The sequence below is a fragment of the Mytilus trossulus genome, chromosome 14 (genome assembly GCF_036588685.1).
Source record: "Mytilus trossulus isolate FHL-02 chromosome 14, PNRI_Mtr1.1.1.hap1, whole genome shotgun sequence".
NCBI classification, from domain to species: Eukaryota; Metazoa; Mollusca; class Bivalvia; order Mytilida; family Mytilidae; genus Mytilus; species Mytilus trossulus.
In genome coordinates this window covers 20,152,467-20,179,186 of record NC_086386.1, presented here as the reverse complement: position 1 = coordinate 20,179,186, position 26,720 = coordinate 20,152,467, and the positions used below count along the sequence as shown (strand labels likewise).

Here is a 26,720-nt window from a genome sequence, read left to right as displayed (position 1 = left end):
TGCATATAGTATTAGAAAAAAAGGCCAAAATTCAAAAACTTTACTTTGACCAATGAACCATGAAAATGAGGTCATTTACATATGACACCTGCCAGGTAGACCTGTTCACCTTACAACCATTCCATACACAAAATATAGAAGACCTATTGCACACAGTATAAGTAAAACAGACCAAAACACAAAAACTTAACTATACACTGAACCATGAAAATGAGGTCAAGGTCAGATGACACCTGCCAGTTGGACATGTACACCTTACAGTGCTTCCATATACCATAGACCTATTGCTTATAGTATCTCAGATATGGACTTGACCACCAAAACTAAACCTTGTTCACTGATCCATGAAATAAGGTCGAGGTCGAGGTCAAGTGAAAACTGTCTGATTGGCAAGAGAAACTTGCAAGGTACCCACACACAAAAAAAGTTATCCTATAACTTATAATAAGAGAGAATTTAACATTACAAAAAAAATTTACTTTTTTTCAAGTAGTCACTGAACCATGAAAATGAGGTCAAGGACATTGGACATGTTACTGACGGAAACTTCGTAACATGAGGCATCCATATACAAAGTATGAAGCATTCAGGTCCACCTTCTAAAATATACAGCTTTTTTAAAGAAGTGATCCATAGCCGCCGCCGTAGCCGCCGGATCACTATCCCTATGTCGAGCTTTCTGCGACAAAAGTCGCAGGCTCGACAAAAATCCAATTACACACGTATGCTACTTATTTATATTTATATTTTTATTGGGTTATATGACCGTCGGCAGTATTTGAAGGTCATTTCACTAGTTACCTACTTGGTGTCTAGATTAAAATACAAAAACACATACTGATAACATCATCGAGTACATACTTCGTTATTTGTGGGGGTTTTTCAACTGAATTATTTTATTTGTGTTTTTTTTTTCAACTTTATTATTTTATGTGTGTCATATCAATTAAAAAAAATGAAATAGTGAAATAATAATTCGCTTTCTGCAACATGTTTGTTTCAATTTTGTCAAAATAAGTCAAGAAGCACAACTGTTGTATTATTTATTTGCAAGTTAAACCTTATTAAATCCGTATTCATGAGACCTTTAATTTAATCACTTATGTAGAGATGGGTAATGCATAAACAAGCAGTGTTTGTCTATAATAGGGAAATGATATAATCTTTGAAAATAAAAGTGAAACAAGGGTAAATCAATTGGTTGACTGATGGGATCCACAAAAACACATGTTTTTTATTGACATATTTTTTTAATGTAATAAGAAATTAGAGATACGTAGAAAAATCCAATTGCATATATATACTATATATTGATATCTATGTTTATATCGAGTTATATGACTGTCGCCAGTCTTCTTAGGCCATCCTAAGTCTTGTCTGGATAAACGTCCTGGTATGTTTTAAATCAATATGAGAAAATGAGTGAAATCAGTGAATATAAATAAGACAACTAATGTTCTTTTTAATTGGTTCCTCTACAATTAATGTTTGCATTTATTATTTTATACTTTTTTCAGAATCTTCGTTTAATCAAATGCGAGCTAACTCCTACTTTTTTTTAAATCTTATTATATATAGTATATAAAGTAATTTAAAGTTTATCCAGAAAACAGTATAATAATGAACCAATCTAACATAATAAGTTCTAGGACTGACAGTATAGAAACAAAGACTTCTATTCCACACATATACAAAATGTAACATGTTCACTTAACATTGATATTTAAAAAAAAGATTAAACAACATAATCTTTAGTTCAGATTCGTTCTTGTTTGTTTGGAGTATTCAGATTTTGTTTTTACTTCTTAAATTTCCATTATCATATCTTTATCAGATCTGTCTCGGTATCACCGAGATAACTATATATGCTGAAGATTGAGAAATATAACAAAATGTTTTGTATTTCTCTCCCATGACATCATCTGATCAACTGGCAACATAGAATCAGGCTTTTACGTTATAAAAGTCGACTTATGCTCTGCAATGGGTGCGAAAGACAGGTCACTCAATTCTAAGTGTCACTAATTTCAAAAATATCAAATTGTCACATTTGTTCAAATCTTAATAAATGGTAAAAAAAGTCTTCAGTAGTGATTATTACTACTACTTTCAACTAACTTACTTTTAAAACACTTATATTGTCTCAACTTACAACTTGTTATATCTTATGGTTAACTACGGTATGATACAATAACCCATTAAATAATAACAAAGGTAAAATAATGTCTGTAAAAATATGAGTTGACAACAATGGGGTCCCTCAGCTAATTGAGTACGAGGTAATGAAATTTTGTTTGAAGAAGAAGCAGGTATGTTCTGACATTTGCAGTTAGTTTGTCTCACCCGAGATAAATATCTCAGAGACGAGACCAATAGACAATTTAAAGATGGAGACAAAGGCTTAACAATTTGTACTTAGCTTTGAAGATCAGGATAATTTATATCTTGTACAAATGTATTACGAATTTTTTTTTAAGTTCCTTTTGGCACATACGTGGTGTCCTTGTTCATTGTTCTACATTTTTTTATTTTTTTCCCAATCCAAAACGAGTGGTATAACTACTTGGTAAGTATCATCAAAGCAAAGCTGATAGGATAAACCAGACCACCCTGGTCTCATTTCATCTATTTGTAATTAACGTTGCCTTTTTGTTGTTAGATTCAATTCTCATTTACTATAATCATGTCGTGTATATGGTTGGTTGCAAGATTTTAGTTGCAAAATTTCCAGTAATTTCCTTTGATTTTTTTGTAAAGGATATTTGTCACTTGACTTGTCCACTCTTAAGCACCCGCTTTTGGGCTATTTTGTGATGGCCAGTTTGTTTTGTTTTGTTTGGTTTTTTTTGGTGGAGGTAGAAGGAAGAACGGAGAAACCACTGACCTTCGAGAGAAATCCTGAATATCAAAGTCTGTTAAGATTTGAGTCAAGTGCACCAACATGAACTCAAAACATCAGTGTTGACAGTCTTGTGATTACAGTAGTAACTACTTAGACCACTCAGCCACCGGGGCCCTCCAGTTATTTGCAATTACAAATACAGGTTAAGGACAAACAGGGACTTATTTATAATCTAATACATGTACATATTTGGAATGCATTTGTTTTCTTATATAATGTATTAGTTACAGTATCAAATTATCCATTAAAGCAAATACTTATGTTCTGCAAATTTTCTACTCATACATTTCACACACTTACAAAATACGTTTCTTACTACAAGAAGTATCTTATGAATATTCTTTCATATCATATGAACCATCAATAAGGAATTAAAATAAAAGAATGTCAACTTTCTTCCGTTTTCTGGATCTTATATCATAATATATGAAATAAAATATGTGCTGGCAATTTCAAGGCATAAGCAAACTAAGGAGGTTAATAATTCTTCTAGCAGTTAAAAAATTTACAACTGACAAATCAATGATATTCCAGTAATTTCTGTAAAAACAATAGACACTATTCCTACATTTTATATTTTTAATGGAACTTTAAAAACAGTTAAACTTCCCGTGCCAGGGAAAAGTGTCATTTATAAACAAATATATATACAAGTTTTATACAAAATCATTATAATATAAACAAAAAGTAATTGTGAAATGCATTTTCACAAAAAAAATTAAAAACATAATTTATTAAAAAAAATATACAATTATTGTTTATCAGGTACCACAAAAGGTTTGTTACTTACCAAGAAGGCTACAATTTAAAAATTAAAAAATAAAATTCTAACAATTTTGTCTGCTCAGTTACCATGGCTACTAAATTTAATTTTTTTTTCAAAGTCAAGAACTACATTTTGCTGTCATATGTTCCATAGTAAAAAAATTATATTTATCAATAATGCATTTAATTCCTGGAATTTATTTTCATTCGATATTTTCAAAGTTATACTTCATCGTCTTACTCCATTTTGGTGTAAACATTGTTAATGCTGTCCTGCATAGGACAGACTTTCTGCAGATTCTATGATCCTAACACATCTTTTGCTGTTCTGAGATCAGTGATTAATCCTACACATGATCATAGTACAAATGAAAATAGAACTATAGCCCTCTAAAGCTGAAGAGGAGCAATATCAAGAATGGTATACTCAACAATGGCCATCTGCATTCATTTCCACATTGACTTTGTGAAATCAGCTAAACGTTTTAACTATGTTGTGTTGTTAAGGGAATATTAAGCTTTTCGATGATCAAAATTAGTGGTTGTCAAACTTCTATATAACCAGTGTAATTTTTCTGATAAATTGGTTAATTCTAATTTGTTAAACTTTTCAAAAATATGTTAATCCAATTGAAAAATAAAATAAAAACAACTGACCATTACCAATGGTAGAGCAAGTCTGAATGGGAAAAAACAATCACAGATGTATATAAAAATATAATCAATAACTGTATAAATAATATAAATATACTCCAGTAGACATAAACATAGATATAAGATAACAATGGACGGTAACAGTTTAAACAGGGATGTCTTGCATGTTTTACAAAACCCTAATTGATGATGCCAATTTCAGAATAGGCCATGACTCACATTGCTAGGAGACAATATAATATATCTACTAGAAATTTGAATTTCAGTAGGAAAGATATTTTCTGACGAAAAAATGTTCAAATCACATGATGAAGTTTTATTCAAAATAACAAATTTTCTTTACAAACTTTACTAAGACTGAGACAAGCACAGATATGGGTTTCCAGGTCTTTAATAAATGCTTATATGCCAAATATATCGTAAAAAGTCATTTGACCCATATCCTTTACTTGATATGTGATTATGTGATTTTATTGAATCACTCTTAATAGACAAATTGATTTAACAATAACAGGTTATGCTATAGATGATGCATATTTTAAGGTTTTTCTTGTAGTAGAACACCCCGAGGGGTATCAGGATTGTTGAAATTAAAAACCGACGAAGGGAGATCTTTCTATTGCAATCTTGACACCCTGAGGTGTTATACGACAAGAAACACCTTAGAATATTCATTATCTGTCTTATATACCGTCAAAAAAAATATTATTTTCTATATAGATTGGAAGAAATATTATCCTATTTTACCGACCACATTAAAGTGAAATATTCCTTTCAGATATGTTTTAATTACAACTTACGGCTCATTTTAGAACTTGAAATAAAACTCACTAATTGATCTAGAAATAAATGTTAGAAATCATTATTCAGACACAATAAAAATATTACAGTAACTGTAACTCCATGAAAAAAGACACAAATGAATTGTTACCACCCGATAATGGTGTATGACACAAACAAGTCACTTTGTAAGTAAGTTAGTGTACCAATTTAGTTTGTAGGAGGCGTGCTATATTATTTATTTATTTTTTATCTATTTGTCATTTTTATTGCGGGAAATTATTGTTTTTGAACAATTTTGAACGAATGAACTATTCAGAATAATGTTCTATTGAATGCTATTGCATTTTTTAATTTTTTAAACTGACAATCTGGATTTAATTCTATACCCCCTCACCCCCCCCCCCCCCCTATTTTGAGAAACATGGTTGTTATTCAGTATAGTATGAGACTATTGTATACGTTTGATCATTTGATAGAGTAAAAAGAATATATAGATGTAAAAAGTTTAGAGCTGACACGAATAGAGCACGTAATCGTAATACATGTGGACGTTACACGAAAATGAATATCAATACATCTAGGTCGAAGCATGATTTTCTATTCAGTGTGAGTCAAATACGATTTTTAAATCTTACACACGAATATGAGTTGTTTCAAACGTGTTTTGAAAGTTTTACTTTAAATTCATCTCACATATATGATATGATAATGACCATTTATTGTAGCGATAATTCGTCAAAAAACATTACATTATTTGTTTTTAAAATTAAAATGTGCGTCAATGGCGTTTTTTTTTTTATTAAATATATCAAAGATGGAACTTTAAAAAAGTAAATTTTCAAATTGGCAACAGCAATTAACCTATCATACGAATTAAATGTTGATGTCAATTACAGTTCGCATTTTTATCAAGGAAAATAATGACCTCACACAGGTCTTTGTAATTGAATTTGTCTCAAGAAGTAATATGTATAAGTTTTATTACATTCCAGACAAACTAAGGTTAGAGAATGAAAAACAATTTGGGGAAGTCCAGGATTGAGGGATTAGACAGACAAGATTAACGCTTACTGCCCTTTGTCTTCAATAGAGGTATAAAATCATCAATATTGGGTATTTTCAAAGAGCCGTAGCAAAAAAAGAAGTGTACCACCATTTGATTTTTTTCTTCACCAATTATTATTTTACAGTCTTATAAACCCATAAATCAGGTAGAGAATAAAAGTTCAATTCTAGAACTTTTTTGGCTCCTCAGAGGTGTACATCCGTAAGAAGAGAGATTGTGTATTGTGTTATATAATTAAGGGTCTGTTTAACAATGTATTCCATTTCAATTAAATGTTTTAATAAAATCTAATTTCTCAACAAAACCAATCAATATTCACAAAATATTAAATATAACAAACAACAAACAATACAAGCCACTATTATATACTGAATTATACGAGACAGTTAAATGCTTAGATAGACTACAATGATTAAACAATATCAATAAAGAACAATACTTCTTTAGTTAAATAAAAACGTTTTTTTTACACACATGTATCATATTTACATCTGTGAATAAACAACGGTTGTAAAACTGAGGCTTATTAATAATTTGTTCATGACTTTCAATGATGTTAGATGTTTTAATTAAGAGCATATATAATCTCTGAGTGTTTGGTGATCATGGCAGTTGATACAGTGATGACACTCTTATTCATAATAATAAAAATAACACAGATAGCTTAATTGAGAAAGCTTAAGACAAACATATAAAATTAAAAGATGCAGTATGACTGTCAATGATATAACTCCCAAAAAATGACGCAGAAATTGCGGAAGTTACTTATTAAAAACAAAATAAACATTATAAGCAGCGTACTGGTTTCTTATCAAGACGCACCTAGTTGTTTGTTAATCATTGCATTTCATATTAGTAAGAGATTTAGCTAGCTATAGAACCAGGTGTAATCCCCCAATATCAACAGAAGAAAATGTCTCTTTTCAAGTAATATGATATTTGTTATACATTCGTTTGATCTGTTTGAGCTTTTCATTTTGCCATTTGATAAGGGAGCTTCGATTTGAATTTTCGTCGGTGTTCTTAACCCTTTGGTATTTTATGTATTTCCTATCTAGATATAGAACCGTTCCACCATCATGATTTCAAAAAAATAATATTGATTCGTTGTTAAGATTCTTATATTGTAAATATATATAATGAGATCATGTACTCGCCCGATTTATTTATCATTATATGAATAGCTATATTAAGTATGATATATCCTCTATTGTAAAATTGTGAGTCACATATATTCTAATAAATTACGTATACTTACGATAATTGTCTGTTAATTTCTACGAAAAGTGTTTGTAATGACAAACAGATCTTATATAGTCATGTGATTAAATAAATATTCAGGGTCGATTTATTCTTTACAGGTAAACCTGAGACCAAAATAAGTATAAGCTTCCAAAAAGTCGTGATAACAAAAATCAACGTACTTTAAGCTAGCTCTAGAGTAAAGTATCAATTGAGACACATATACTCCATATGCTGGTGCCGTTGGGATATATAAGACTTTGGGTCAAATCGGTGAACATTTGACAGATAGTACCACTTTACATCAGCACGTTCCAACAATAAAGCATGTTCGTATCTCCTGTTTTTGACTGTTTGTCAGATTTTTAGAATCCTATAGTCTTATCAACGCAGTGCCAATACACTATTTCCTGCTTATCCCTACTTTTTATATGTATATAAAAAAGCATATAGAGCCATTTTCTGGGTTACACTAATGACTGGACCGAATGACAGGACCAAATGAATAATGGTAATAACTTTTTCACTTCTCAAAGGATTGATCTCAAATTTGAAATATAATTAGGTTTCATCATTTGATATATAGATTTAAGAAAAAAAAAGAAAAAAAATTGTAAGAAACTGTAGAAAACGTGACATGACCAACTCTGATCGTGATAGGACTAACATCGACAATGACAGGACCAAATAAAAATGCTAATAACTTTTTTAATTTTTTAAAGGAATTATTTCAGATTTGAAATATAAAATGATATGTCATATTTTGACACCTAAATGTTATAAAATATATATATTATATGTCTTTCCTATGGCATAATCTGATCAAATGGACGTTTAGAATCAGGCTTTTATGTTCAAAAGGCAGAACTATGCTCTGCAATGGTTGCTAAGGACAGAGCACTAAATTCTAATAAAGTATTATTTAAGTGTGACTAATTTCGATCATATCAAATTGTCACATTTGCTCCAGTCTTAATAAATGGTAAAAATGTTAGTCTACAGTAGTGGTTAATTTTCTGCTTTTAATTAATTTGTAAAACCTCTTATCATTGTCTCAACTTAAAAGTTGTTACATCTTATTGTTTACTACTATATCAGTCTATGGAAGAAGCGTATCGATAAAAACTTTTCTTATATCAATGAGCGATATTGTCTAATATCAAACTGTAAATATGCAGACATTCCATGCGGAAAATGTTATTTTCGGCAACGAAAAATTAAGAAAATACTAACTTTAAAACTTATTGTTCAAATATAAATAACAATTGAGTCTAAATATACATTCAGAAGTTAGTTAGAAGCTAAATTTTATGTCCGTGTAAAATTTGAAGTGCTGTGTTTTTCTTATATACATAAATAAACAATGCGATGCTTTTAAAATATCAATGCGATACTTTTAAAATATCATAGCGGTGTTTTTGTTATATCAATATTAGTACCGATTAGTATAAATATTAGACTGTTGTACCCATATTTTGACAACTTTACCTATTATGCCTGTTTTGTTCACGCATAGTTGTAAATATGACAGAATTTGATTGGACTGTCATACACATGAGAGCCCCTCGGATAAGCGCTATAAAACCAGGTTCAATCCACCATTTTCAAAACTTGAAAATGCCAGTAATGAATCAGAAATATGACAGTTTTTATTTATTCGTTTGGTGTGTTTTATCATTTGATTTTACCATTTAATAAGGGACTTTCTGTTTTGAATTTTCCTCGGATCGGAGTTCAGTATTTTTTGTGATTTTACTTCTTAGTAAATTAACAGATTTAAGAGCATTGCTTAAATTCAAATTGTTTTTGGTAACGTCTTACAAATTTCCCAGTAAGTTTTGGAAGCAAAACTAATCAAAAAGAGTTTAATAAACAATGCCGTAATCAAATAGCTAACTATCAAAATGATTGTTCACATAGATAACATTTAGAAAATTTCATAATGAACGCACCGAAATAATATATATCCGATATGCTCGCCACGCACGTATGGAAGACTTTCATTGGATAACAATGAAACTAACTTGTGACAAAGAGGAATCATACTGTCCTCGTTCAGATTGATTCGACAAAATCTGCGTTTAATAAACGGCACTCGGTCATTTTGAAATTCAAATAACCGTAATACACATTGCTTACTAGGCTGATAATGTCAGGATAATCAGGAAACCTTCAAAGCGACACAGGATTGAGCAAGAAAGTATTGACTTCTATGTCACTATTCCAACAAATAGAAAGTAATAGTAAATACTCTACAGTATAGACTTTTACACTCTCATGAAAAAAAAGTTCCACAATATTATTTACTTACGAAAACATGTTTAACCGCAAATGCCCCAGCCTATTTTATAAATAACAAAGTTGAATAATGATCCACAGTCAGTATAAGCTCCAGAAAGATTTAAAGTCTCAGGTATGAACCATTTGATTTGAGGAGGCAGTCTGAGATATTTGAGAGAAAAAAAAACGAATCTGATTTTTGACTTAAACAAAAATTCTGGCCGTATCTGGATTGAAAACAATAGTCTTGTCCACGTTTTTGCTATTAAAAACGAAAATTTCCAACAAAATTATTAAACATGAAATGAACATAATGAATAAAAACGGGCGTATTTTTCTGTGACCGGGGTTTGAATGTCTGACTGGAATTTCTGTTTCGCCGGACTTATACATATTGAATACTTTTTTTCAAGACAAGACTGTAACCTGGCTGCTGGGTGTGACCTTTATGTCTCTATTTGACGACCGTTATTCGCAACTTCGTTTATTTTATGTTTTTTTTTTAGACCCAAAAAGGTCTCAAAAATTTTTCGCCTCGCTCCGCGAAATTTGAAATCTTCGACCCTTTCAAAAATCCTGGATCAGCCCCTGCTAAATGTATGAATATAGAAATGATATATACACATTTATTACGATAAAAGATTTTAATATCTTATTCATTTGTGTTCTAATCATTTGTTTTAGTACTCATTGAAGAAATGAATTTATAACAAGCGATACGGATTTTTTTTTGCATTTAGAAAAGTACACGTATTTTTTCAAACGGTTACCAGACAAAAACGGAAGTCAAATGTCTGTGGCAACAATACATCGGAATACCCTCACGGTCATCGCGATTTAAAAGAGCGTCCACGCGGCGAGCTGATTATGTTCATAGAGATATCGATTTACCAACGGGAAAAGTCTTTGATATCTAAAAAAGGACTGTTTTCCTTCTCAATATATTTTTCCATTTTTCGATATTACCAAGGTGGATAGGCTATAGCAGTGTGACCAGTATATTATAATCTAATAGTATGTAGACGTATTTGCAACCGCATTTTTATTCCGCCATTGGATCATAAGTTCAAATAGAATTATAAAAAATAAGATGTGGTATGATTGCCAATAAGACAACTGTACATAAGTGACCAAAATAACACAGACATTAACAACTATAGGTCACCGTACGGCCTTCAACAATGAGCAAAGCCCATACACCATAGTCAGCTATAAAATGCCCGATAAGACAATGTAAAACAATTCAAACGAGAAAAACTAACGGCCTTATTTAAACAACAACAAAAAAATGAACGAAAAACAAATATGTAACACATAAACAAACGACAACAGGCTCCTGACTTCGGACAGGCACATACATAAATTAAAGAACCTTAGTGAGCACGCTCACATACCCCACGTCCCCACATTGTCATTGGAGAAATTAAATAAGTGTAAGGAAAAAAAAACGTATAAGAAAAATTAATTTCCTGCCAATATGCACATCTAAATAGTATGTCCTTATTATCTACTAAATTTCATGAAATTCTGTTGTGTTATTTCAGAGGAGTAATTGAGATGACAAACTGTTGCAGAAGTACATTGAAGCAAATAAGTTCAAAGGGGCGTAACTCCTAGAAAAAAAATTGAATCGCAATTTCCCGTCGATATGCACAACTACATAGTATGTCCTTATCATCTGAAAAGGTTTCGTGAAATTCTGTTGTGTGGTTTAAGAGGAGTTGCGATGACAAGAAACAGGACTGACGGACGGACGGACGGATCAAAAACATTATACTCTCCGCAACTCGTCGCGTGGGGAATAATAATGTTGCGGGGTTAAACATGTTAGTCAGTCGGTTTTAAAACGATGTGATTGAAAACAATAGACTGAACAGATTATTAACACTCTCAACTATCAATAGGGTCAAGAATCATTTTTGAAATGTTAAGTTCATGTAAGCGTTAATTTTGTTACAGTTACGAAATTTTAGTGATATTGATCCTAAAACATTAAACCGGTCATGATCAAAGTTTGTGACTTATGTTTGCAGTTTTCTTGACCATGTTGACATGCATTGTGACGTGTCATCGTATTCATTTTATATTAGAAAACTATAGCAGTTATCTTAGAAAAGTATCGCATTCATAAATTTTTGATATTAAAAAATCATCGCTTTGATATAAGACAAATATCGCATTGATATTTTAAAATATAGCAGTATCGTTGACTTATAGGTGATTTTGGAGTAGCAAACAATTGAATTCATCTCAATTGCATTCCATATAATTTGCTACATGATTTTTATAGAATGTGTACATTTACAAATGATAAATCGTGCATGTATGTTTCATTTATTCAATAATTCAATTTTCTCGTTTAAATACACCTTGCTTGTTATTACATTAAATAACTCATGAAATTATACACCAGACGTATGTCGTGTTAAAAGATACCCTGTTTTAAGAAAAGAGTCATTAGTTTATACCAAGAAATCTGCCTTTCTTCGTACAAATGCTAAAATTCGTCTGAAATTTCCAACAATGCAACTCGTTGATATAAGACAATATCGCTCATTGATATAAGAAAAGTTTTTATCGTATCGCACCTTCCATAGACTGTATATGAAAAGAATACAACCCCTGATTAACAATAAAGGTAAAAGTTGATATCAAAAAAAATTTGAGTTGATTATAAGATAAGAAGCAGGTATGTTCTGACCAGTGCAGTTGCAGTTATGTTGTCTCATCTGAGATAAATATCTCAGAAACGAGATAAAAATTCAAATATAGAGTCAAAGGCATAACAATTTAACAATTTTTTGTAATTCAGAACAAGATCAGGATACTTCATATCTTGTATTCAAATGGCTAACGATGTTGACCTGGAGTTCCATTAGGCATTGGCCTGATGTCCTTGAAAAAATATGTTATGCTTAAACTGCATACCTGATAACTTTTAAAAATCCCCATGGGGTTTTTACTTGCAAAATATGGCTCTTATAGTCCTACAAAACCTTCAAGGGTGCCTTCAAATACATTTAATGGTGTGTTTTTTTGGGCTTCTTCATACTTTTACAAGCCTATAGCCATTGTAAAATTAATTGTTTTGTTTTAATTGTGGACAAAATTGCTCTTTCGAAATTCCCATTTAGTAGCCTCCATTGGAGGAAATCCCTCTCAAATAGTGGCAGTTGGCAGGTATGACATAGTAGTTTCAAAAAAAGGTATTTTCTCACTTAAAATGAGTAGTATGATAACTATTTTTCAAATATAATCATTGCACAGAAGACAGGGTTAACCAGTCCACCCTGCTCTTATTTCACGATTCAGTGATTTAGTGTTAAGCTCGAGTGGTAAGGTTCATTTCTCAGCTTAATACTATAATCATTAGATGAACTGTATTTGGTTTGTGTATATACTAGATTGCATTATCTCAGACACTAAACTTCCATTCATTTGCAATAATTGCATACATATATAGGTTGAGAACAAACTTGGATCAATATATAATTAGATACATGTATGGAATTCATGTCTCTGATATAATGTATTAGTAACAGTATCAAATTAACCATCAATGTCGATATGAACTTTCTGCAAATTATCTACACATGCATTTCATACACTAACAAAAAACGTTTATCATTATAAGAAATATCCCTATGTATGCCCTTTCAATCATATGAACATAAACAATAAATTAGGAATTAAAATAGAAGATTGTCGACTTTCTCCAGTTCCCTGAATCTGATATAATAATAAATAAAATGTACTGGCAACTTCAATTCTTGAGCAAAATAAGAGGAGCTAAGGAATTCTACTAGCAGATAAAAAATAATAGTTATTTCCATAAAAACAACAAGACACTATTCCAGCATTTTATATTTTTAATACAACTTAAAAATACAGTTTAACTTCTTGTCAGGGAAAAGTATCATTTATAAACAAATATAAACAAGTCTTATACAAAATCATTATAGTACAAACAAAAAGAAACTGTGAAATGCATTTTCGCAATATATTTTAAAAACACAATAGATAAAACAAAATATACAATTTGTAATTATTTTTTTTCAGGTACCACAAAAGGGCAGTTATCTTACATAGAAGGCTAATATTCAAAAATCAATATTAATTTAAAAAAATGCAAAACAATTTTGTCTAATAAGTTAAAGTTTTTTTAAATGAAATACAAGAACTACTTTTTGCTGTCATAGTAAAACTTGGTATTTATTACTCATGAATTTGTGTATAGAAATTTATTTTCATTGGATTTGTTCATAGTTATACTTTATCATCTTACTCCATTTTTGGTTAAGTTTGCAGATAATGATTCTATGATCCTAACAAATCTTTGGCTGTTCTGATTACTCCTACACATGATTGTAGTACAACTGAAGTCAGAACTAAGGCCCTTTCAAGCTGAATAAGCAGCAATATCAAGTATTTATACTCAACAAATGTCATCTGCATCCATTTCTACATTAATTTGGATATATATTTCAAAAAGATTTACACCACTTAAGGTGGTACCTTTCACAACAGGGAGATAACTCTGTAAAATCAGCTAAACGTTTTAATAACCTTGTGTTGTTAAGGGCATATTAAGCTTCTCAATAATCAAAATAAATGTTTGTCAAACTGCTATATAACCAGTGTATTTTTTCTGATAGATTGGTTGGTTCTAATTTTTTCAAATATGTATATTTTTGTCGAAGGGTTAAAGTAAATGCTTTGACAAAATTTCATGAAAATTAAAGGAGTCAGATTACTTTTAGTGAAGTTAATGGGTACCACCTTAAATACATAGCACAGCAACTGAATAGTTATATCAAAATAAAAATATTCTACTGTTAACACTTTACATTTATAAAGTCATATGTTTTACAAAAATAAATTAATCCAATTGAAAAATAAAAACAACTGACCATTATCAATGATGGAGCAAGTATGAGGGAAAAAACAATCACAGATGTATATATACAAATAAAATCAACAACTGTATAAATAATATAAATATTCTCTAGTAAACATAAACATAGATATATATAAGATAACAATGGACGGTAACAGTTCAAACAGAGATGTCTTGTATGTTTGACCTCAAAAGTTTGCCATAATGTATTATGTCAATTTCAGAATAGGCCATGACGCTTTACACTGTATTTGCCAAAATTTATCATAAATATATCACAAATATCCTTTACATTTAATTTGTGTGGTTTCATTGACCTCAGATTCAAGATAAACTAGATTTCAAACAAAAATACAGATGAAGGGATGGATAATATTATTTCCCTTGAACACAAGCTTCAATTTTTGGGGTATTTGTAAATAACACATTTCAATAAGTACAGGAAAATATAGTTAGATAGTTAGGTCAAAAATCATGGAAGAATAAATTGGCCAACTTTTACTGCTGAATGTCCACCGATGGACACAGCCTTCACTGTTACATGGACTGGTAACCCTGAGGACGCTGACACAGAGGCTGGTATGCCAAATGTTATACTGGTATTACTGGTTTCTTGCCACTGTATTATGTTTACACCTGCTTGAGCAGAGCCAGAAGACACTTCATAGAACAGGGCATCATCACTACTAAATATGGTGTCCCAGGATACTACTACTTTGTTATCAATCCAGCTAAGGCCCAGGTTCTTTGAGTCTAAAAATAGATGCAATTTTTTTTTAGTTAGGCTGAAATGATAAGGATTAAACAATACAAACAAGAATGTGTCCATAGTACATGGATGCTCCACTCAAACGATCAATTTCTATGTTCAGTGGACCGTGAAATTGGGATATAAACTCTAATTAGGCATTAAAATTAGAAAGATCATATCATAGAGAACATGTGTTCCACGTTTCAAGTTGATTGGATGTTAAACTATTGTTTCAGGTAAGGTTAAAGGTTGGTACTTACCTAATAGTTTATTTAGCCTTTGATAACTTTTTTGGATTTGAGTGTCACTGACGTGTCTTTTGTAGACAAAATGTGCATCAGATGTAAATACAAGCTTTAAAATTGGTATCTATGATAAGTTTATTTAAACTTTTAAACCAGATGCATTTGATTGCACCTATCAGGAACCTGATGTTCAGTTGTTGTGGTTCATAAGTGTTCCTTGTTTCTTGTTTTTTATATCTAAAAACGTTGATTTTCCCATAATAATATTTTTTCATGGCCTTTTTTTTTATAGCTTGCTGTTCAATGTGAGCCAAGGCTCTGTGTTGAAGACCATACTTTGACCTATTAATGATTTACTTTTACAAATTCTGTCTTAGATGGAGAGTTGTGTCACATTGGCACTCATACCACATCTTCCTATATCTATATGCAGATAATGAAGGTAATGTAGGTGCAATATATTAACAGTTCTACTTACTATCTACTGTGGGTACGGATGTAGCTACTGTTGAATTTGCCTTCACTTTGTTGCTGCTTTTAAACAGTTTGTTGACAGCCTGGACGGAAAAGTCATATGACCCTTCTGTTAATGTTGTGTCTGTAAAATGTGCATACAGAACATCCTGTGCATCAGAAAAGAACATCATCTCTGACAAGCCATCCATGTTGTAAAATACCTAAAATAGAAAACCTTTCTTTTTATCAACATGACTTAAATATTGCAAATATCATAAAAATAATTTCCCACTTATGTGCAGCAATCATCAAAATTTATTGTCACAATCAAAATGATTTCTCACATAAAGCTCAACAACCGCTTAAAATAATTGCCACCACAAAATAAAATATCAAAATTTTTATTACCATTTAAACACACTGGAGAATATGTTTTTTTTTTAAACAGTTTGACTGCGTCAAAATTAATCATTAAAAAATAAAGGAATCACTTAGCAATAACACTGCACAATGATCACAGGCTAATACCTAAGAATTTTATCTTCTTGTTTACATCAACCTTAAACCAAAAAAGTAACTACAAAGGAGTTAGTTCGGTAAGGGCCATATTTGGCCCCAATTATAAAGTTCATAGTTACAAGGCAATACATGTTTTAAGTTGCCTTAAAGACATGTTAGAAAGTTAAACAGAACTGTTTTTGTCAAAGTTTAATTCTAACACGTTGATTTTTACTTCCAAAAAAGGTCAAGATAAGGGATTTTGGTAAAATTTGACAAAATCAGCTAGATTTCAACCAAATAAATGACCAGTAAACATAGAGAGCAGGCGTCGACAAGCTTAAGATTCAAATAAGACATGTGAAATGTCTTCATAAACATTATTTTAAAAGATTGTTGTTGTCTTCGTACGTGCTGTATGTTTCCTGTCCAATAATTTATGGAAATTTATCCATTTTCATTGATTTTTTCGTGAAAAATCAATATGAGTACAACTTGTGACGTGATAATGAAACGCAGAAACGTAAAATTTTCAACAAAAAGGTTTATATCCTAGCTAGTCAATGTATTAGCTAAAATTTATCGTGATATTGATCGATAAATCCGAATCTGAAATTTACGTTTAAAAAGAGGGCCATTTTAGGACCTTATCAAACATACTCCTTTAAAAAGAAAAAGTGTATAACTTGATTCTGTGAAATAGAAATGACAAGAGGAAGTTTTAGAAAAGTATTTGTAAAACTTCAAAAGTTATCAAATGTACCAGGCCCACAATTAAATATGCCAGTCAACTGTACCTTAAATCTTTCGACACCTATATCATCAGTAAATCCTGTCCACTTGAGTCTTATATTGTCTGTCACGCCTTGCTTATTGATTTGCGGAGTGTACTCTGTCATAGATAGAGGCATTGTTTCTACTACCGCTGACGCTGTAGATGGAGGCTGGTTAGATATCCTTACTCCATTGGCAGACATAGTAGAAATTAATCCAGCATTATTTTCACAAGTCAGAGTGGTATAAATTGTTCTCCCTATCAGTACATTGTAAGGAAATTCTTTGTAGGCAGACAAAGTTGTGATCACTGTGTATGATAATAACTCAATTCCACCAGGCTGGTAACCTAAAAAAATCAGATACATAAGTCGGAGTTATTTTTTATATATCTTAAAATGACAGAAACTTAATGTCGTCAAGAATCACAGGTCAAGTTAAGATGAACGCTGCCAAAAAAACTATCACATCTTACTATCATCTCATACACTAGATATATGTTTAGTTTTTATATAGTGAGTAAATATGGAATCTTCGAAAATAACATAAGCACAAAAACATACAATGCAATAACACATGACAATATATGAGTAAATACAAACATATTAGTTATAACTGATTTATTGAATAAAACAAAAATCCTTCCATAATGTTGTTTTAAAATACGATCTATTCAAAATCATTTAAAGATGCTAGATATTTGATTTAATACTATATAAATCCAGATATATACTTCTTTCTGATTTCTCACAGTATTCAATTCTTAAGATATTAGATTGTGGATCAAACAATTTCTCTTACAACAACAATTTAAATAATGTCTAAACCCTTTTCTTCATGATGACGCCTTTTGACGCCACCCCTTTACTCCATAATAACGCCTTTTGACGCCTGTGTAGTACCTCAGTTGAAAGGCTTTCACTACATAATGTCTGCATCAAACTTTAAAAAATTTGTATCTAATATAAAAAGGAAATTCGTGAGAATATTTGACTTGAATTTCATTGATGAAATATTCGTTTTTACAATGCATTATCACTTTAAACATGCAGATTTTTTTTACTGAAAAAAATCCTATGCTAATCAAGTGTGTTGAAAAAAAACATCCATGAAGGAACGGGTTAAAGCAATATCAAAGATAATAGTTATCAGATTACCATATTTCTATTTGTATTGCTGTAAGTCTCACCTTTTACTAATAATAATTCAAGTATACATTAGTTGATCCAATATCTAGCATGTCAAGGTCTAGAATTGATTATATGTAAGACATTAGGTGAGGATATCACCATATATAAGATAGAAGATGGATATTAGATTCCCCATATTCAAGATATCTAACTGTATTACTAATCTTAATTATAGGACCTATATATACATAATATATGTAACAATATCTTGATCCACCATTTCTTCCACATATATATACTACTTTACCAATAATTTACTGTCAGGACAGGATATCAGGATAGAATCTCTGAGGCAGATAATGTTTAAGTAAAGTCTTACCTACAGCCCATTTACAAAATAGTCTTAAACTTATCCACAGTACCTTTACATGTTATCATATAACAATATCTTGATCCACCATGTCCCCTACATGTTTATACCACTTTCATTAAAAACAGTTTATTCTAATGAGAGAATTCAGTAGTAGCTAATATTTAAGTATAGTCTTACCAACAGCCCATTTACAGAACAGGATACCAGATTCTGGATCTTCGTAGTCCCAGTTTGCTACTACTTCATTAAATTCCCAGGCATCTTCGTCTCCTCCTGTAATATCAATTGGTTTTAAATTCTGTTTTGTATATGATTTTTTTTTTATTGTACATTTTTTTTGGGAACAGTGCTTAATTGATTGTTGGTGTGGGTTTTATTACTGTTTAAAATATTTGGTAATTTCTTATATTTATTTAATGCATTTCTTTTTCATAAATGTTAATTCTAGTTTGTTCAAATATGAAAGTCTGTTTAAATATCCTTCACATCCTTATCAATTAATACAATGCTTATCAGTAATAGGTAAAAAACTTACAATATAATATAATATAATACTGATACATTGATAACAACACTTAAAAGTAAACTGTATCTTTTTTTATCAATATCATATATTTAGTACAAAATACAGCAATTTTGTATATCTAATAAAGGTTCTTTTTTTCCAGTCTGTATCACCTACCCTGTATCACATACCCCGTATCGCATAGCTAAACCCGTATCGCATACCTTTTTTTTTTTTTTTTTTTTTTTTTCGTGAAGTCAGTTTTTTTTTGTTTTTATTGCTTAAGAAAAAATTTCCTAAAAATAGGACAATTTTTTGAATGACGTCATTGTTTGGTATGAAACGTCACGAACGTCAAGTTTTTATATTGTATATGACGTCACTAACATCAAGTTTTTACAACATATTTTTTGGCACACTAAATGCAACTATAGAATATACAAAACACTCAAATAAATACAATAATAAACAAAATATTTTCAAAACAACAGATTGTAAGGTAACCCTGGTGCTTCATATAAATAATTGAGCAGTAATTTTATGGCTTTGAAACAAGACAAAAGCAGAACTGAAGGTAACCCAGTGCTATGGATCAGAAAACAGTTCATATAATATAATACTCTTCTGTTGAAATATATGATAAAGCATATAATACATGGCAAAATCCATATCACATGCCGTATCACCCTCAACCAATATCATCCCTCGGGCTGATATTGATGTCTCGGGATGATACGACGTATGATACAGATTTTGCCATGTATTATTCTCTATTTATCAACAGGTTTCGCCTATTAGATGTAATCAGTGAAAACACAAGCCCTTTAAGCTAGGTGAGCTAAAAGAAGTTAAGGTATTACATTGTATTGCTATTGAGACACCTATCCAACAAAGATATATTTTTTTCTTTTATTTCTTCATTTTTTCAGAATCTTCAAAACATAAAATCTATAAAATTAATATACATGGTATTGTGATAATTTGCTTACCTAATCCATCATTGACAAATTTGATGTCAGGTGGTGTCAGATCTACTAGAATAGGATCCGAGTAAGAAATTCCTCTCATGTCTGCCGCATTTGTAGCTATAGCTGTGATATAAATATATGTGTTGTGTACCAAGGTCACATTATTGTTAAACCCAAAGTTCATCAATCCTACACTTCTGAATGGCTGTATTTGTGTTCCTCCAGATGCATAACCTAAAGCATAACATAAAATATGTAAATATGTAAATCAAATCCAAGGAGGGTTCCAGATCTATGGCAGATTCCAAATTTATGATAATGTACTTAAATGTACTTGCCAAATATATCAATAAGATATAATCATATTGTTAACAATGGCTGTCATGTTGCATTTTGATAACAAATTTATTTGATATAATGTCAATCTACAGAATAATTGCTAATCTTAAAAAACATGTCTATGTGTAGGTTATTTTGAAATCTGACTTGACAATTTATGTTAAAGGCATCTCACCATCTGGTTCTCAAGTGCTAACAATGGAACATAAGTATAGACAAATACCAATTAAAAATATAGAAAAACTTCATTATAAAAATGATGTATTTAAAATTACTAACCTATTGCCCAGCTGTAATCTATGACTGGAGATTCAGGATCAGCAAAACTCCAAGACCCATGTATGGAACTCCATTCATGTAAATATACCACATGACCAATCACGTGACCACCTGATAATGCTGTTGTCAAATTCACCTTCTGAACAGATAGATTATCTATAAATATCCCCGTTGTCATGTCCATACTTCCAATAGTAATATTAACCTGATCATTTGTAGCTTTGAAATAAAAGGTGTGCGCATGCCAGGAAATTTCTGCTCTACTACTACCCTCTGCATGTCCATCATGGCGATATGGTTTAGTATATATCAGGAATACTTGTTTGTCATCACCAAGTTGTACGAAACCTTCCTTGTTGGCTCCTACAGAATCTGTTATCGGTAAATGACTTGAGTAAAATGAAATCTTGTAAAAACATCCAGCCTTGATATCAACAAGTTTTTGCTGAATGTTTCCTCTGATGAACAGAAAAGACTGTCCGTCTTTAGCTAAATTTACTTGAGATGATATAACAGCCATGCATGTTGATACATGGGGTATCCATAACAATGGGTGGTAACTACTAGAAATCAAACAGATATCTGTAGTACTGACATTCTCCCATGAGACTAGATCACCACTTGTGTCCTCGAATGAAGGATTGTCAACCATATTATCATCAATATGAATAAATTTTTCTGAAACAGGAGGTGTTTTATCTACTATGGCACCATCTGATATGACTATAGATGACATTCTTCCTACATTATCTACAGCATAGACCTTGTTATATATTTTTTTACCTGTAAAATACAATGATTGTGATCATTTTAAATTGTAATCATAAATCAATCTTATGCAAAACAAATTTTTAGTTTTGAAAAAGTTCAATGAAATTTGAATGAAAATAACAGACATTGACATACCAAATTAAAGTGTCTTAGATACTACAGTTTCTTAATTCACTCAAGGTTAACTGACACCAAACAAATTAACATCAAGGTCAAATGAAATAGATACATGTCCTTTTTTAGAGAGAAATTATTTAGTGGTAAAGTAGTAACTTTTTTTAATAATTATCAAACTGCAGCTTTTATTCTATTCTTTTAACACGTTTAAACTTTCTTCTATCTTTGTAAGAAGAGACCCACATTTGAACCAGGAACTTGTTATATTCAGTTAAGAAACAGATGTTAACATCTATAGGTTACAACAAGGCTATCAACAATGAGCAAAATACATATGGTATAGTCAGCTATAAAATGCCCTGCCATGACAAAATATCAACCATACAAACCAGAAAACGGCTTGATTCATGCTAGAACAGTTGACAAAAATCAAATCTGAGACAGCAACCAACAACAATTACTAAACATTCCTAAATGCTAATGGGACTCTTGACTTGATATACAGACACATAAAAGGTCATAAAAAATGTGGTGTGGTGAGACATGTTTGCAAATGTTCATCTCTTCAAAGAGACTGTTTTCAAAATTTCTTTTATTCTTATTTAAAAACATGATTTTTTGTGATGAAAACCAATTGGTGACCTTCTGTTGTTATCTGCTCTGTGGCCGAGTTTTTGTCTCTTTTTCTCAATCCCCATTTCCATTCTGAATCATATCAATTAAAAGTAGTGCATTTATTGCTACAGGATAAGTGACCTACCATGAGGAATATCTGTTGATAGATTACGAGATACAGAAACATGAAGTCCAACATTAGTCCACGGTAAAATATCACATTCTGATTGGTCATAATTTGTATCAACAACGGTTGTCAACCCCACACACCATTTGTATGACTGAATACCAGACTCTGTGTCTATAAATCCATGCCAATGGGCTTCCACTATGTCTGAAGAGTTCTTATATTCTACATCCATTACTCCTGTATTGTAAATAAACAAAACATAAAGGTTATATCAAATAGCTAGAAATCAAAAGGCAATTTTATATACATCTACAAAGGATGGGTCATTTAATATTTAAAATATTTAGTTTTCTAAATTTCATACATAATTACCAAATGCATATTTTTACTGTTGACAAATGATACTACTTTGAATGGTACTTTAAATTTCATCTGAAAACCAACAAAACTCACTTTTCACTACAAATAAGGGTATAAATATTAAACTGTACCTATCAAAACCTGAAAATTTTACTTTGACTGACAGAAAAGCTTATAAGTTTAATTAAAAATCATATGTAAAATGACAATTCAACATCAGCTCTGTAGAGCATGTTATGGTCACTAATTGGAGCATTAGGCTGTAAGTCTAATTATCCACAAACACTTAAGGAAGCTTGCTTGTCAATGTTTTGAATTTTGATCAGGTTTTCGAAATCCTCTGGTTTTAATCATTTAAATGCCTTGGCAAATGTTGCCTTGTGACCCTCATTTTTCTATTTATAATTCTTTTACATGTGCAATGATAAGCTGTCAGTTAAAGTCTTATGAAATTCTAATTATTCTTTAATGGTTTTTGAGGACTTAAACTTGTCAATGATTTTTTTGGCTCTTTTGATGCCTTTAAATTATCAATCCCCTATCAATATATACTAGTGTTTTGACAAGTTAGTTACTTTGAAACTGAGAAGCCAACTCCCTTAAAACTGTGAATGGTATTGACCAATCTCCAGTTGTTTGTAATGAATGAGTTATACTGGATGGTTGACCCAAGGTCAACTGGCTTGAATGAGATCATTGAATAATTGGTTCTCACTGTTACATAATAACATAAGCATATTTTAACATAGGAAATGTATTGGAAACTACATGGTTTTGAAAGTTGTTGTCTATAAGAATCATTGACTTACCTAATCCATCATATACAATGCCAGCTGACGGGTCTACATGATCTACAATGAATCCATCTGACGTAGACGTAGTGTGAACACCAGCATAGTTATAAGCTATCACATTAGAATAATATTTTATTCCCGGTGATAAGTTGACTCTAGACATGTTAAATCCTTCCGCTGTTCCATCTAAATCTGTGGGTATTGTCATAATGTCATATCCTTTAAGAAAAGAGAGAATTAGTATTTGAGAGAAAGCTATATTTTAATAACTCAACAATTGCGACATGACAACACATTGCTTATTCTGATCAGAAATCAGTGGAGGAATCCAAATCCTTAGTAGAAATTACACAAGACCTCAAACGGTTGGAAGATAGATCTAGATCAAATTTTCTGGAAAAAAATACAGTAAAAGATACCTACATAAGAGTAACATCAATGTTGTCTTAAAAAATTAGAACTTGTTAGAAGTGTATTATTCATATAGATTTAAAATTAATACCAAAGGTTAAATGACTTTTTCTATTATAAACTCTACTTTAGTTGCCTTATAGGAAAAACTTTGATATGATTCTTATTTTCACTATTCATATTTTGACTATTTATTTATTGTGTCTGTTTAGTTAACCCATCAATGTAAATATAACTAATTTGATGAGACTGTCATTAAAGTGAGAGGGTTAGCACAATAAAACCAGGTTTTATCCACAATTTTCTACATTTGATAATGTACCAAGTCAGGAATATGACAGTTTTTGTCCATTCGTTTTTGATGAGTTTTGTTATTTGATTTTGCCATATGATTATGGACTTTTCGAATTGATTTTCATCTAAGTTCGGTATTTTTGTGATTTTACTTTATACTAATGTACTTATTAATTGTGTTGAGAATAGCGGGAAGCCAGATATTCATATATACAGTAAACTCAGAAATCATATTGCATGCATTTATTATTGTAATTTTTTGAGAATGGACAATATATAGCAAATCTAATTAATACAATTTTTGGAAAATATGCAATAAGATACATGTATAAAACATAAGAATGCTAGTTTCTTGTTATTGTGATACTCTAAACCAGTTGCATTATCAACATTAATAAAACCCTTGTAATAATTTCTGAATTTTCAGTATGTCCAAATATATGTCCAAGACTAATCTAGTCCATATCATCATGATCATTGAAAAATTTGTCTGACAACTTGGCTTCTATATAGCAAGCTGATGTAGATGTGCATATAGTCAAATGTGCTTATTGATAGCCTATACCATAAATATTCAAAATTAGATTGTGTCTTGGACATACCCAAGAAATTCTTCTTATAATTATTGGATACAAGATAAACTGATCAAAGTAATTATATACTTACCACCAGGAAATGAACTTATATAAAGTTTGTATTCCTTAATTGTGGCTGCAGCCTTCAGGAATTTGTTCTTCCACATAAATGTTATAGGTCGCCCTATTCTCATATAATCAGCATCCTTTACATAGGTATTCAATACTTTTTCTATCACCTTTATATGAAAGAAGAAATTGATTACATTAATGAAATTAATGACATGAGAAAGTCAATGGGATCAAGTAGAATGTTCCTATTCTTATCATTCATCATGATATATTATTTACACAATAAAAACTGGAGTTATTTCCCTTTAGATTAATGACTACTAAACTTTCTAATTAGCTTTTGTATCCCCTGGTTTGAATCCTACTTTGATGTGTGAGGGAAACAAGTCATTACACTTCAAGTGTTGACAGGGAGGTACTGTGGATTCATTAATACTCGTTGGATACCAATTTTCGTGGATTTCGTGGGTGAAGGAAAACCACAAATTGAAATGATCAAAGATTTAGAAGTTTTCTAAGGGATTGTATGTAGATTTTTCCAAAACAACAAAATAAAATATTCACAAATATGCAAATTTTCCTCAACCACGAAAATTGGTACCCATGAAAATAAATTAACCCACAGTACATACTTATAGCAAGGATTGTCCATATTATACAATTTAAATATTGTTAATTTTTTATATGAAGAACAGCAATAAAAGAGCCCTTGAATAGAAACTCATTCAAGTTGAGGGGCATGAGATTAAAAGCATAGTCATCAGATGTAATATAACAACAAACAAGAATGTGTCCCAAGTACATGGATGCTCCACTCGCACTATCATTCTCTATGTTCTGTGGACTGTGAAATTGGGGTAAAAACTCTAATTTGGCAATATAATTAGAAAGATCAAATCATAGGGAACATGTGTACAAAGTTTAAAGATGATTGGACTTTTACTTCATCAAAAACTATCTTGACCAAAAACTTTAACCTGAAGTGGGACAAAGGAACAAACGGACGGATGAACAAACAGACCCACAGACCAGAAAACTTAATGCCCCTCTACTATCATAGATGGGGCATAAAAAATAATGGAGTACTCACAGCAGTTCCTCTGACTGTTGCTAAACCTGGCGTTTGTGTCATCACTGCGATACCATCTGTCTTAAATACAGCATACATGTCAGATGTGTACCATATCCGTACAAACACAGAATATTTAATGTTGTTTTCTAACAGCTCTTGATCTGAAGATATAAGCATATAAAATCTAATTAGGTTGGTCAAGGAGGTGTGTGTTTATTTAATATTTATAGAACAGATCCAGAAAGCATTGTTTATCAAAAACAGTTTTAGTTTTTTACTTTTTTATTTCTTACAATTTTGGTTTGACAATTTACAAAGATGCAACTTTTCAGACTGACTATCAGTACATGCTTCAATTTATTGTGAGATAATTTCATGTGCTTTCAGATTTCAACATTTATGTCAGTGACATCTGTACACACAGTATGCTTAGTTAAACACTAAAACCATTCTATCTTCAAAATTTTATAAAAGGTATGCATTGTTTGAAAAAAATTATTTTAGCTAATACCTTGAAAAATGTAACCTACAAAATGTTGATGACAAGGCAGAAAGGTGGGAAAAGTAAAATTCACTATAAAAGTGCAGTGGATGGTAAAAAA

General features: G+C 30.9%; 1 protein-coding gene across 1 annotated transcript in view; it reads right to left on the bottom strand.

Moving 5' to 3' along the window:
- Positions 1–13,683: 13,683 nt before the first annotated feature.
- LOC134697555 (uncharacterized) overlaps positions 13,684–26,720 on the bottom strand; it is an 81,513-nt gene continuing 68,476 nt past the window's right edge. Inside the window, exons 44-53 of the mRNA XM_063559836.1 lie at positions 26,137–26,279; positions 25,066–25,213; positions 23,710–23,913; positions 22,556–22,777; positions 20,908–21,690; positions 20,311–20,523; positions 18,994–19,089; positions 17,337–17,662; positions 16,064–16,262; positions 13,684–15,342 (exon numbers count right to left, since the gene is read on the bottom strand). Of these exons, the coding sequence (XP_063415906.1) occupies positions 15,062–15,342; positions 16,064–16,262; positions 17,337–17,662; positions 18,994–19,089; positions 20,311–20,523; positions 20,908–21,690; positions 22,556–22,777; positions 23,710–23,913; positions 25,066–25,213; positions 26,137–26,279 (2,615 nt within the window). The 3' untranslated portion in view covers positions 13,684–15,061. The remainder of the gene's footprint in view (positions 15,343–16,063; positions 16,263–17,336; positions 17,663–18,993; positions 19,090–20,310; positions 20,524–20,907; positions 21,691–22,555; positions 22,778–23,709; positions 23,914–25,065; positions 25,214–26,136; positions 26,280–26,720) is intronic.